Genomic DNA, 12,784 nt, shown 5'->3' on the forward strand with positions numbered 1-12,784 from the left:
CTTGGTTAAGTTCTCGTTTTTCTAACCAGCCCCCTTTCCCCCCTCTCCACTGTCCAGTTTTTCTCAAGATCTATATATATCTCATTATTTGCCTATATATGAAGCTTATTGCTTTCTGATTCCCATTGGACATGTGGAACTGATGTCCCTTTCCGAGGGATTTATCAGCAATTATAAATAAATCAGTACAAATAGGTTTCCCGGGACCTTCAATTATGCACACTAGCTTGGTGCTAATGAGATGCAGGATCAAATTTAAATCCATCTGATTCTAAATTTAGGGCCAGAAAGGCTTGACTGAATCCACAACTTTGCAGATTGTGTTTGAAGCCAGCATGGTAAGGCATGCTAGGTCCTATGAAGCAGCCTGTATACAGGCAAAACTCCCAATGACTTCAGTGGGAGTGTTGCCTGAGTGAGGATCACAGGGTCAGATCACTGGCAGATGGGGACAAAAAGGTTCTACAAGGAATATTGATTCAAGTGAATCACAGGGGAACACTAACATCAAATGCCACCTTATGGGGATGGAGGATGGGCTCAGTGCAAGAACTCTGGTTACCCATCAAAGCAACAAAACCAGCATATGCTCTGTAGAGAGGTAACAGTCTGCCTGGTCCTATTGCATTTCTCACATGGCCTAGAAGACTGACACATAATGGTGAAGTCAGACACCACCACCACCATCTCATTCATGAATCCATAGAGGAAAACCATCTAGAAACCTAGTTGCTACTCCACGGGGAAGTGGAATGACTATGAACCAGATTTACACAAGGCACACAACTGTGAATGCATCCTGGCTTAGCCAAAGATCATTGCATCAAGGAGCATGGTTGCTGAGTTCTGCATTTGTCAGAGGGAATCCTGCATTAAGACATTCATGAATAGGGAATAGCAGCCTAGCACAGAGAAGCAGCCTTCCCTTATAACCAAAGCAGTATAAAAATATCTAAAGAGAAAATGCCCTGATCATTCCGGTAAATGTGCAGTGGCTTACATGACCCATGTTCTCCAGGCTAGTACCTCCAGTTCCATGTACTCTTTACACATGCCTCCAGGGAAATATTTATACACTCTACACCAGGGGTGGGCAAACTTTTTGGCCAGAGGGCCACATTGGGGTTCTGAAACTGTATGGAGGGCCGGGTAGGGAAGGCTGTGCCTCCCCAAACAGCCTGGCCCCTGCCCCCTATCCACTCCCTCCCACTTCCCGTCCCCTGACTGCTCCCCTCAGAACCCCCAACCCATCCAACCCCCCTGCTCCTTGTCCCCTGAACACCCCCTCCCGGGACACGACCCCCCTGCCGCTAACCACCTCCCCGGGGCCCCACCCCCTATCCAACCCCAGCTGCTCCCTGTCCCCTAACTGTCCCAACCCCTATCCACGCCTCCGCTCCCCGACAGGCCCCCTGGGATCCCACCCTCTATCCACCCCCACCCCACTCCCTGTCCCCTGACTGCCCTGATCCCTATCCACACCCTCACCCCCTGACAGGCCCCCCGGGACTCCCACGCCTATCCAACACCCCCATTCCCTGCCCCCCCCGGACCCCCTGCCCGTTATCCAACCCCCTCCCCGCTCCCCGCCCCCTTACCATGATGCTCAGAGCACCAGGACTGGCAGCTGCGCCGCCCGGCCGGAGCCAACCACACCGCCGCGCTGCCCGGCAGGAGCCAACCACACCGCCGCGCTGCCCGGCCGGAGCCAACCACACCGCCGCGCTGCCCGGCCGGAGCCAACCACACCGCCGCGCTGCCCGGCAGGAGCCAACCACACCGCCGCGCTGCCCGGCAGGAGCCAACCACACCGCCGCGCTGCCCGGCAGGAGCCAACCACACCGCCGCGCTGCCCGGCAGGAGCCAACCACACCGCCGCGCTGCCCGGCAGGAGCTCGCAGCCCTGCTGCCCAGAGTGCTGGCAGCATGGTGAGCTGAGACTGTGGGGGAGGCGGGACAGCAGGGGAGGGCTCGGGATTTGAAATGTCTGAATGGCCACTGAATGGGAATTACTGAAAAGGGCAGGCTATTCCAACAAGAATACATTTTATATGGTTTGCATCAAGGGACCACTCCACTTCTAAGGCTTACTCTGATGCCAGGAATTGAGCCATCTGCTTATGCACACGCTCCACATTACTTCCAGCCTCCAGTTCCTCAAGGATGGCCTCTCCATGAGATTGAAATCAATATCCAAGTCTCAGGTGGCAGTTTTCCCTCCTCTGCTGGCCTTAGCCTATTAACCAACATTAGTAGAGATGCCAGCTCAAGAGAGAGAGACATTTTGTCTCCCCTGTCAATTTCTCTTCTTTGAGAAAGGTGTGTCCACTGCTCCATGCCACCCTACTCTCAGGGCTATGCTGGGTAACTGGGATATGCTGCATAAGTTGTTACCTTTGTCATGTCTTGGCTGAGTTTATGTAGCCAATTGTGACTCGATTATGTACATACCATCTGCAGAGAGAGAAGAACAAATTTATTGCTGGTGCAAGAAGGCACAGTGGCCAATGATGTCTATGGGAATAGTAAAAAGAAAAGGAGTACTTGTGGCACCTCAGAGACTAACAGATTTATTAGAGCATAAGCTTTCGTGGGCTACAGCATGCGGCTACAGACTAACACGGCTGCTACTCTGAAACGTATGGGAATAGTGGCCATTTACTCCGGCTCTGGATTTGGCCCAGAGTATTGAACCTTATTTGAGGTTACATGTTAACAGTTTGTTCTTACTGTAGCTTTGGCAAAGGAAGTGAGCGGGATCTCACGTAGCTACTTCATCCGTTAACAGTTTCAGCTGGTTCTCTCATGACCAATAAGAGGCCCCAACCCATTTGCAAGATGAAACGTGTGTGCCTTTCTCACAGAAGAGAAACTAACCGAGACACTAACATGTTTCTTTCAATGTTTGTGTTAACATAAAAATGATCATTCAAAAGGATATCGTGTATCCAAACGAATCACCGTCTCCAGGAAATTAGATGATGTGATATCTTTCATTCCAGAGCACTCCAAAGTGCTCTCTGTACGGTGGCCACAGTTGTCAAATGTAGCTGCCTCTCACATGCCTAATTTTCACACAGAGGTGCCCAAACTGGCAGGGGTGGTGTAGACGTGGCTCGATTTTATTACTGACAGTTTTAATTAGTGAAGACGATCTGAGATCAGCTGCTAACAGAGTTTTGTAATTGCTTGGTGGTGGTGGGTTGTGCTGAATTTTTTGGCTGTCTTAGAGCCTTTCATGCTCATTGCTAATAGAAAGTAAGTGATAACAAGTGGCCAAGGCCTAGTTTGGAGGAATCCTTCCAAGTTAGGAGAATTTTTAATGAACAGTTTGAAATTGATCCATATTCTGTACCTTGCACTTGAAAAAAGTTAGTCTTTAAAAGGCTCCATGCACCACTTAACTCAGAAACTGGCAGAGGATGAAAGTACAACATATTGTCGGAAAAACTGCAAATTTCAGATTACTCTGTGAAGAGCGTAGGTGCTCGCGCTCTCTCTCTCTCTTTCATTACTTGACTTCTCATTATTTTTTACTAACCATTTAATATCAACCAATGGGCAGAATCCTGCCCTTTATTGCGTGGGTGCATTGTGGGAAAGGGAGCGCAAGGGATCTCTTCCGCACCCCATCCCAAGCAGGAGTAAAGCAGAATGCAAACCTAATTTTCTCTTCACTGTATCAGCATCATGTAATGTGGGCTCCCACTCTGTGTTGGAAGGCTTAGCCCAGGCATGGCTGGGGAGCCTGTAGTTTAAGCACAATCCTTTAGCCTTCTCTGTGTGTCCCAAGACCTGATGGATTTCCACACAATGATGGTTATCTCCAGACTAGGAGATTTAGAAGCATTGCCTGTCCTCAAGGAGTTACACCTAGCTCTCCACTTACCATGTGTTGCAACGTATTCTACGTGGCTTCAAGTCCTGTTAAGACTATTGACCCTCCAGTCAGTGTTTCCACAGGAGGGAATCATCTGGGCCATTATTTGGAAAGTACATTGAGATCTTAGAAAGAAAGGTGTCCTGTTGTAAATATATGATGTTGCTATTATTATTAACTAGAACTTCAAGCTAATTTGTAAAGTTCAGTTTCCTTCATAAGGCTTCCAACAGCAGTTGTCTGTTGCAGAGATCTTAGAATTTGAAGGAGCCCACTGGCCTTAAATATATTGTTATGATCCGAGTCCTCCATTTTTAATGAAACTCACAGCTATTAGAAGCAGACAGCTTGTGCTGACAGTCTTGCTTACCTTATTTAACCTTCTGCAGCCGTCCAGGAGTTTAGCCTCCAAGAAGAATATCTGAGAAGTACAAAATCTTTTTCCAACTCACTGACTTGATGGAGAGCATTTTATTGACATTATCTGCACTGTATCTTTAGGGAAAGGTACAGAGTCTATAAATGGAGAGGTTTGTGAAATTCATGTCCAGGAATCAAAGAAGAAAACAGCAAGGTAAAGTATTCTTGACAGGGCCACCTTCTATTTTCTGAACTGAAAAAATACTTTCTTTTTTATCAATGCAAATGACTGTATCTGGGAATTTTGACCAAGACCTAAATCAACCTCAACTAGTCTTTCACTGAAGTAGATTTTATCATGCAGAGCTCACTTATGTTCAGAACATTAGCTTGTGAAGGGACTTAATATAAAATCACAGTTCAGGGCAAACAGATTTTGCATGAGAAATAGCTTAGTTTACTTCATCCTTGCAAAATCAGGTACCAAATCCTGGAATCTTTAATTTACATCCTTCTTGCAGGAAAAGGGTGTCTTTTACAAGAGGAACTCAGTGTTACTGAGTGGACTGGACACTGGAGTTCTGGTTTCCATCACCAGGCTGTGCCACAATTTTCCCATGTGATCTTGGGCAAGTCACTTGATATCTCTGTGGCTCAGTTCCCTTTCCTCCTGCCTGTGGCTTGTTTTGTCTATTACACTGTACTGTCTTTGGAGCCAGGATCATCTCTTACCATGGCTTTGATAATTTTTCCTAGTCAAAACAAGTTTAGGTCAGATTTAGCTAGCACATGCTAGCTAAGCTTGACTGAAATCCAAACTTTTTGGCATTGTAGATACAGGGAAAGATCTTTAACTCAACTTTAGCTGGTCACATTCTAATCTAGGTAGGATCTCAAGAAGCCTAGGCTAGAACATGACCAATTAAAATCAAACTTAAGGTGTTACACTGCATCTCGACTAGGAAAAAGGCTGAATTTTGGTTGAGCCTAGCTATCAGTGTTAGAGAGTGGATAGTTCACTGGTTCTTACTCGCCCACTGAACCGCCCTTAGGGGGATTAAAGTTGCATAGAAAATTTTACAAGCTTCAATTTTGACAAGTTCCTAAGGCATCGTCAATTTGGCAGGGCTTAGCCTGCCTATGGAAGAGTGGGCAAGAAATGTTCTCCCTTCGATGTCCTGAGATCTGGCAGATCCTGGAGCAACAAAGAATGGGGATATTGATACCATGAGAAATGCTGTTCACCTTCCTTTCAGTGGACCTGGGGATAAGAAGCATAGGGAATATTGCACAGAGATTCCATGTTTCTGGATATTTCAGATATGACGTGGAATTTTCATATGGTAACTTTGGAGGACACGTCCCATTCAAAGGAACTTGGGCTTCTAAATCAGTTAAGCTCTTTTGAAAATCTCACTCCAATATCCCAACTTCAGAGTCAAACTCAGTAGCTTTTTGAGATTCTCTCGCTATGGTCCATAATCCCTGATTCACTCCTCCTTCAGACGATGCTCACACTGAAGCCAATAGGAGTTTTGCCTGTCTAAAGAGTGAAGGCTTTGGCCTGTAATTATATCATTGAGCAGAGAAAGCATTAGTAACAGAATGTTGTCCCCGCCCCAAACCTCCCAGTTACTTGCTGAGGCTAGGTTCAGGGCAAATTGGCTAGAATTTCCTTCCCTTACAGTCAGTCCTTGTTGACAAAAGAGCTTCTGATGTTAATTCTCCATTGCATTGATTTGTAGAATTACTCTGCTTTTCATACACTTGAATGTCTTAAGCACTGGCCAAATTTTCAGCTGATCTGTGTAGAAAATGATCGCATGACAAAGGGAGGAAGAAGAAATGTAATAACTATTGAGTAGAATATTTTCAGCCGTTGATCTGACATTGATTTAAGCCTTACAATGAAAATGGAAATGAAGAACTGAAAATGAATTTGCCTACATAAAACTCACTTTATATTAAATGGGTTAAGCAAAATCCAAGAGAAATATTTTATTTAATTTATCGTATTTATTTATTTAACCGAATAATTTTGATATTCCTGAATGATAGGGACTTACAGAGCTGGGTAGAGAATGAGTGAGTGCATTATGCAGGTTTACTGAGGTATATCCCCACAGATCAAGCTTTGAAGGTGGGCATCCCAGCTTGTCATTACTCTAAAATATGTTTTTTTTCTAAAGGGCCTCTTCTGAGCACACTGCTGAATCGTTCAGAAAGGTTGGTTCCACACTGTGTAGCAGTTATGTGATTTGGACTGATATTCACCAGGAAATATACTGCGATTGTCCAGTCGTAATCTACAGACGGCTTCACTTCATCTCTTTGTTGTAGTAATTGGGGCCTCGTATGCCTACTTTAATTGTTAGCCTAACTGGTGAAAAGTGGGTAAAGGTTCATAGATGTGAGAAGGAGACAGGCGGCATTAATTTAAACAAAGCATCTACTGATAGCACTCAAGGAGTGTCATAAGATTATGACCGGTAAACAAGAGGAGAAGAGGATCAGAAATCAATGAACCAAAATTGGTATGTTGGAAATTAGGCCGAATTGGTGTACAAAATAATGAGAGAATTATTGCCTTTTTGGGGCCTGGAAAAAGAATCTTTGGGAGGGGAAAAGGGGGAACTTTTTATCATCTCAATGGCTGAGGCAGATCGGATTGACAGCAGACCTTGATATTCCAGTGGGGACATTGACTATCATCACTGAACCAGTGAAGACCCCCAACCTGATATGTGTGAGATCCTGCTGTCTTCTCTTTCCACATATGCTCCTTTCTGTCCCCCTGCATCTGCCTCCTGTTCCACACCCCCCACCCCACACTCAGCTTTTCAGCTCATCCTGAAATCAGCTATATTGCATGGCACCGACACGAAAGGATTAGATGACCCATCCAGCTCTGCCCAGCCTAAGGAGGACTAGTGAAGAAGAGGGAACTGACCAGATCAACTAGACAATGTCCCTGACTGGGGAGGTGAGCCAGGGTCCAGAGCAACAGCTGTCGTGGTTATCATCATCCATGACTGCTCGGCTGCTCTATATCCTGAAAACAACAAAAACCTTATTGTCTCCATATTTGCTATCCTATCTCTTCCCTCCCTTCTGTGTCCGTCTGTCTGTCTAAAACAAGAAAGTGACTATCATCCCCAACTCAGAACTGAACAGTATGAACCCCTTTCTTCTCCACCATTGACTGTTTCACTAAATAAGAGACTTCAGCCAATATTCAAAGTGGAACTTTGATAGGTATCGATTAGATTTGTTTTCATAACCAGTCAGTTTCAGTTTCAATGCTCCTTACTTCATTTCAGTTCTTCTCCTTTTGTTTGTTTCAAATCAGTCAATTTCTAACCTTTGTCAAGTATTTTATAGTGTGTTTTATAAGCTCCCGGAGAGCTCCATGTATCAAATCCCAAACCTTGTGTAAAACTATTTAATGTAGGACACTTTTAGAGTCATGACACTTCAGGCCCTTTATTCCATCTAAAATAATACAACACACCTTCTTTACTCTGTGTATTATAGCCTTTCCCCCTATGATCTATTAGTATGCACCTTACAGTACAGCTAAGACTATGTGGTCTCTTATAAGATTATGCGTGTCTATTATAAGGTTGTAAGCTCTTTAGGATGGGGACTATTTACAATTCTGTGTTTGTCCAGTATATAGCACAGGGGGGTCCCTTTCCTGGTTGTTCCCTTGGTATTACTATAAAAAATGCTTAATATTTTATTTCACAGCACCCAAAAGTACCTTATACACCTTACAATACAGTTAAGACTATGTGGTCTCTGCACTAAAGAACATACAATTCAACTAATCCTCTCCCCACCCCAAAAGGCATGAGAATTGTCACGCTGCAACTGCACCTTCTGTAAAAGCACAGTGTTTTCAAAAGTGCTCTATTTTTCAGGGGGGAGGGATAGCTCAGTGGTTTGAGCATTGGCCTGCTAAACCCAGGGTTGTGAGTTCAATCCTTGAGGGGGCCATTTAGGATCTGGGGCAAAAATTGGGGATTGGTCCTGCTTTGAGCAGGGGGCTGGACTAGATGACCTCCTAAAGTCCCTTCCAACCCTGATATTCTATGATTCTTCAGCTGGTCACACATGGAAATTTGTCTGCTTATGTATTAACAGACTATTATTACAGTATTCATTTACGTTATATTCATAATTGTTCCTTCACCTGAAGGGATCATTCACTTGTTCTGTGCATGAGGATCACAACACTTACCATTGTAATGCAGGCACTTCTGGTGTGGAACTCAGTATTTGTTTGTTAGTACACAGTTTAGGACAGGAAGAGAAGGAAACTGTATATTGGAAACTACAGGAAGAAAACAAATGGGCAGATATTGCAGTCTGGCCAGGACACTGGGGTTAACTCCCCTAATCGTTCACAAAACAAAATAGGGATTTTTAATGAACACAGATGGTGAGGACTTTGATTTTCCATCATAGCCAAAAGACAGCACAGTGCCTGCTGACTCAATGCCAGACCACTGGTTTATGAGTGACACTGAAATAAGAGGCCCACATACTAAATTACCAGCACTGGGATAATGCGTGTAATATGATTTGCAATAACTAGTCTTGGCAAAAGTCATGTGGCACTAAATAAAGTCAACTCATGCCTGTTAGAACCTATATTTTCTAGAAGGTCTCCCACTTAAGTTGTAACCAGATGAAAACAGGCATAGCTTGTGATCACCGCCTAGATCATATCTTCACAGTGATACAGCTACTGTGTATTTTGGGTCTGTTCTGATACAGACTGCTCCCAAACAATCTTGGAAGCAGATCTATAGCAATCTGTGATTTTACATGCCACTGAAGTGAAACTTTCAGGAAGAATCATCCCATGCATTTGCTTTTGTATAAGTCATTGTTTTTTTAATACATTTCACTTAAAATAAGTGTCAGATTTCGGGATAATGAGCAGTTCTATTAAAGACGATTATGTCTGTGTGTTTTTCCTTGCTCCCATACAGTGTAATTTGCTGGGATTTCAATGCATCTTACTTACCCTGGCATCCGATTTCACGGATAACACTTAGGGGAAGGCCATTTATTTTATTTAATGATGTAATTACCCAGGTACCTTGTTTATTGCATTAGTGCCCACATCCACGTCAGCCTTGTCTTCAAGAGAATTAGTATCATTTGTCTCATTCGGGCTGTATAACTTTATGCCTCAATTATTCTGCACACTATCACATAAGTAACATTGCCAGGATCTCTATTAGATGGGGACACCAGACGACAGGGAAATTTAATACCCTGGCATTTTCAGCTGTGGAGCACTCGGTCCTGTTATTAATCAAGGCTTCAGGGACTTTTTCTCCTACAGATTAAAGATTTCAGCAAAAGGGAATCATGCAGGCTTTAAATACTGTATTTTTTAATTAGGGACAAACTCAGGAACATCACTTTGCATTACTTCGTCTATAGGTGTAATTTAAGAGCTGATTGGTAATGAGCCAGTTTGGGAAAATGCTCTCACCTCAGACCTCAGCAATCTGCTGTTAGAAAATGATCTTCTGCATGAGGGACACAAATTTCTATCTTGCGCTGTGCTGTATAGCAAAGGAATTGTGGTGATTGTTCTTCCCCGAGGGTAACTGTGTCTTTAAGAAGGACAAGCCCAGTTACTCTACCTAGTGAGCAAAGTCAAGCTCACAGCATCCCTACTGATGACACAGGAGCAGTTATGTAGCAACTATGGTGTAAGGTGCAAACAATTGCTGAAGTTACAATACTTAGCGCTGTTAACCTGAAAGCACTGATACCGAATACTCTTTACAGCTGTCTGAAGAAGGGGCATATTAACCCTATTTTACTGATTGCACAGAGTGTTTAAATGACTTGTGCAAAATTACAGAGTCAAAATCTGGATTTGAAATCAAGAGTTACTAGCTAAAGATGCGTGGGAAGCGTTTTCAACAGCCAATGAAATTTTTTAAGATTTTGAAACATTTTACCATCCCATAGCCGGACAAAAAGGTCAAAATCTCAAAAATTTTTGCAAACTGAAAATCTGAAGAAAAAAAAAAGCTCAGGTCAATCAAAATGTTGCATTTCGATAATTTCAGAATACTTTTCTTCAATTTTGACTTTCATTGATAAAAAATATTTTTATTATAAATTCAGTTTTGAAACAAAGGAATTACTGCAAAGTAAACGAATTGAACTGTTTCATTCTGAAAAAGGGTTAAAAGCAGCCCTAGGGAGGCTACACGGGAGGCAGCCAATCTGCAAAGAGACTGCTTGTCCCTTCATATGATCTCCACATGACACAAACAGACAACCTCATTTCGACAACCTCCAAAGTTTATAAAACTTTTGTTTGAAACGGGAAGTTTGTCAAAACTGACCCTTTCCTGCAAACAGTTTTGGTTTAAAAAAATTGGCATTTTGCAACAAAGAAGTGTTGTCAGAAAATTCCCCACCAGCCCTAATCCTGTCATCCAGACCTGTAACTAGTTCACTGCAGTACATTGTCTCTTGCAGTAGATGTGAATGTTGTAGACTTTCCTATCTGCGATATTAGGTAAGTAGCACCCAGTGACACAATTGGGGCCTGGAGATCAGGGCAGAAGAGAAGAAACACAAATACAGCCACAGAGTATTGCTGCTCAGCGTGTGTACGCCCTGGCCAAACTGGGGGTTGTGAGTCACTCAGGACCCCTAAACTTGCCTGTGTCCAAACCATCACCATCGCCATTTCAGTAAGATTGCAGCACACAGCTGCTACCTTGGGCATCTAGCTGGTATTCTGGCAGGAGAATACTTACCAGTTGCTGGCTATTCTCTGGCTGTCCGCCCCAGGGAGGATTGCCCTCCCGATTAAGGATTCACTCACAGAGCCTGCAAACATTCTTTGGAGTACGCTGGCTTCGGTGCCGCCTGGGATGACATGTTCAGAGAAATGCTATTTTGGACTTATACAGAGTTTTGTTCCCACCCAGTGCCTTATTCCCTGATTGTAACTGCGGTGAATGACAAGGCCTGGCAGGGCAGGTAAAAGTCTACAGCCAAGGGGATGGACATAATGGGTAAAAATATCTATATCCTCGCTTCCCTGCAAATGCATATTGTAAACCAGCGGGCATTGCTGTCCCAATACGCTTTTGTTAATTGGACAACTATGGCTAAGTTCATGGACCAATTACCTGAGGCTTCCAAGGAGGAATTTTGAGCCTGTGTAGCTGAAGGTTGTCTGGTGGCCAGGATATCTTTACAGTCGGCTTTGGGTGTGGCTGAGACATCGACCAGAGTTATGGCCTCAGTGATAATGCAGAGGGGGGTTTCTTGGCTGTAAAATTCTGGCATTGCACTCGATATGTAGCAGATTATTGAGGACCTGCCTGTCGATGGTTAAGTGCTTTTTTCCAGAAAAGACTGATGAAACTCTGCCCTTGTTTAAAGACTGTAGGGCCACCCTATGCTGGTTGCGGGTGTATACTAAAGCCATGCAGAGATGTCATTATGGTGCACAGCAGCAGCATCCACAGTATCAAGATAGTTAAGACCAAAGCAGACTGTGAAGAACTTCAAAAAGATCTCACAAAACTAAGTTACTGGGCAACAAAATGGCAAATGAAATTTAATGTGGATAAATGTAAAGTAATGCACATTGGAAAAAATAACCCCAACTATACATACAATATGATGGGGACTAATTTAGCTACAACTAATCAGGAAAGAGATCTTGGAGTCATCGTGGATAGTTCTCTGAAGACGTCCACGCAGTGTGCAGCGGCAGTCAAAAAACCAAACAGGATGTTAGGAATCATTAAAAAAGGGATAGAGAATAAGACGGAGAATATCTTATTGCTCTTATATAAATCCATGGTACACCCACATCTTGAACACTGTGTACAGCTGTGGTCCCCTCATCTCAAAAAAAATATACTGGCATTAGAAAAGGTTCAGAAAAGGGCAACTAAAATGATTAGGGGGTTGGAATGGGTCCCAGATGAGGAGAGATTAAAGAACTAGGACTTTTCAGCTTGGAAAAGAGGAGACTAAGGGAGGGACATGATAGAGATATATAAAATCATGAGTGGTGTGGAGAAAGTGAATAAGGAAAAGTTATTTACTTGTTCCCATAATGTAAGAACTAGGGGCCACCAAATGAAATTAATGGTCAGCAGGTTTAAAACAAATAAAAAGAAGTTCTTCACACAGTGCACAGTCAACCTGTGGAACTCCTTGCCTGAGGAGGATGTGAAGGGTAGGACTATAACAGGGTTTAAAAGAGAACTGGATAAATTCATGGAGGTTAAATCCATTAATGGTTATTAACCTGGGTGGGTAAGGAATGGTGTCCCTAGCCTCTGTTTGTCAGAGGTTGGAGATGGATGTCAGGAGAGAGATCACTTGAGCATTACCTGTTAGGTTCACTCCCTCTGGGGCACCTGGCATTGGCCACTGTCGACAGACAGGATACTAAGCTGGATGGACTCAGTATGGCCATTCTTATGTTCTTATGTTCACAGTACTGCCCACACCACCCCCTTTGGGAAGTCCTTC

General features: G+C 43.6%; 1 protein-coding gene across 3 annotated transcripts in view; it reads left to right on the forward strand.

The window, feature by feature from the left end:
• Positions 1 to 12,784, forward strand: part of LOC311516100 (t-SNARE domain-containing protein 1-like) — a 698,551-nt gene that overhangs the window by 573,093 nt on the left and 112,674 nt on the right. The window contains exon 15 of one of the 3 annotated variants that reach the window (XM_084619793.1): positions 6,430 to 6,456. The exons of the other annotated variants lie outside the window; for them this stretch is intronic. Coding sequence (XP_084475919.1) covers positions 6,430 to 6,441 — 12 coding nt within the window. The 3' untranslated portion in view covers positions 6,442 to 6,456. Of the gene's footprint in view, positions 1 to 6,429; positions 6,457 to 12,784 lie in introns of those variants that run through there. 3 annotated transcript variants of the gene reach the window in all.

The sequence above is a fragment of the Lepidochelys olivacea genome (genome assembly GCF_965140295.1).
Source record: "Lepidochelys olivacea isolate rLepOli2 genome assembly, chromosome: 2".
Lineage (NCBI taxonomy): Eukaryota > Metazoa > Chordata > Testudines > Cheloniidae > Lepidochelys > Lepidochelys olivacea.